The 1841-nt window shown below is 42.3% G+C and overlaps 2 protein-coding genes across 3 annotated transcripts in view; one reads left to right on the forward strand and one right to left on the reverse strand.

The window, feature by feature from the left end:
• LOC107566187 (sodium/hydrogen exchanger 8-like) overlaps positions 1 to 1841 on the reverse strand; it is an 18946-nt gene that overhangs the window by 15352 nt on the left and 1753 nt on the right. The window lies entirely within an intron of this gene.
• Positions 668 to 1841, forward strand: part of b4galt5 (UDP-Gal:betaGlcNAc beta 1,4- galactosyltransferase, polypeptide 5) — a 25087-nt gene continuing 23913 nt past the window's right edge. For both annotated transcript variants that reach the window (XM_016251558.1, XM_016251559.1), the window contains exon 1: positions 668 to 990. In XM_016251558.1, coding sequence (XP_016107044.1) covers positions 885 to 990 — 106 coding nt within the window. In that variant the 5' untranslated portion in view covers positions 668 to 884. The remainder of the gene's footprint in view (positions 991 to 1841) is intronic.

Raw genomic sequence — 1841 nt, forward strand, 5'->3', positions numbered from 1 at the left:
CAGTCATTTTAAGGTTTAATATGTTACCATAGACATTGCTCTACTCCGCTCATACGGTATTATATTTGACTTGTGCAGGTCTTAAAAAGGCCTTTGAAAAAGTCTTAAATTTGATTTGACAAATCCTGCAGATACCCTGAACCTCCTGAACGGCCCCAACCACTCCCGCTCTGAGGTCTCCCGGATTTTGGTACCCAAATGTTGACAGGTATTTATGCATTTGAGTTCGGCAGGTTACATGCTTGCGCAGAGAGAGAGTGAAAAAGCAGACGTGGTAAATAATATTGCTATTTAAATATGACAGGCTCATTACTCTTAAGACATGGGAAATCAGTTGCAAATGGACTTTGCGTTTCCATTTGAAATTTGGCAGTCACTGTGCGTTCGCAAAAGCGAAAACGCAAACGATGCAAGATGTGCAATTGCGTTTGGATTATGTCACTATTTATGCGTCCACATTTCATATGGAAAACTCAATTGAAAATACAATTTGCCATTCATTTTGAAAATAGTCAGGAATATCCTTCCACACTGGACCATGAATGCAGCGTTACGTAATCAAGTAGTACAGTCATTTTCAAACAGTCCCTCATTTACAGACGGTCCCTAAATATTGGCCTGCTACAAGTATGTGCGTAACGCACAAACCCATGCTCTTCCATTCATTACCAGCGCGCAGGAGGGTGTGTGTATGAGTGAGTGAGTGTGTGTGTGTGTCCGTCCCTGACCATTACACACAGATACACGGGATGAAGATGATGAGACTCTACTAGGACGGGTGGACCTTCTAGATTGGATACATTTCGGGATCGGACCTGAATCAGCGTGTTTGCGCTCGGACTCCCCGTCTATTAACCGGACACATATCTGCGTCTCTCTCTATAATGCCGACACATATGAGATTCCGGAGAAGGTCATTCCTCGGGCTTTTATTTCTCTTCTCGCTCTCCACTTCTGCACTGTACTTCATCTATTCAGCTCCTGGCATAGGTAAGCCACTGAGACATTTAGTTGTAGAAGAATGAATAGCATCTGTTCTGAATACACGTGGCTGATATCTGTAGCTAGTCTGCTTATTTAGGCGGGTCTGTTATAGTCAGCTTTGTCAGTTGATGATCATACGATGGACGCGACTAGTGAATGGCAATCATTGTTTTTGTTTTTATTGTATGATGTAGCTATTATATAATGCACGAGCGATCTGTGTGTGGAGACCGCACTCTGTTAAACTTGCCATCACATCCATGTAGTTTACTGTGGTCAGCATGATGAAGACTTCTAGAGGACACTCCACACATCTCCGGACAAACAGCATGGACGAGCCTCTGACTGAAGTGCGCTTTTGCTTACAGAGCGTGTTCCAGTCGCGTTATGAATTCTGCTAACATTATATCTTCGGCCCTTCCGGGACACACCGCACAGGGGTTTTTGGTCAAGTCCCGCCCCAAAGACGCGCCTTCCCGGCAGCGAAGCTCCAGACCGGCTTCGGTACTAATGAATAGTTTATTAGGATATGCCGACGCTGTTAAAAACGATTCAATCGTGAAGGTTTAATACAGGTTATAGCAGGATTTGTAAATGTTGATTCGCGAAGAACTCTCCATTAGCTTTATTTCATTCCTAAATAATGCAACAGCAAACATTTAGCCACAATATATTAGCCCACATGTCATGCCATGTTTAAGAGATTTGTTAATATACACAGGTATAATTACAAATGACATGAAACATAAACTGCTTATTTTTAAAGCCATATGACTTAATCTACCCTGTACACATATGGAGGTGTTGAGCATATCCCTTACCAAAAAGTAGTATACTTCAAGTTTATTTGAGTAAGT

Source organism: Sinocyclocheilus grahami, unplaced genomic scaffold (genome assembly GCF_001515645.1).
Source record: "Sinocyclocheilus grahami isolate Dianchi unplaced genomic scaffold, SAMN03320097.WGS_v1.1 scaffold1054.1, whole genome shotgun sequence".
Classification (NCBI taxonomy): Eukaryota; Metazoa; Chordata; class Actinopteri; order Cypriniformes; family Cyprinidae; genus Sinocyclocheilus; species Sinocyclocheilus grahami.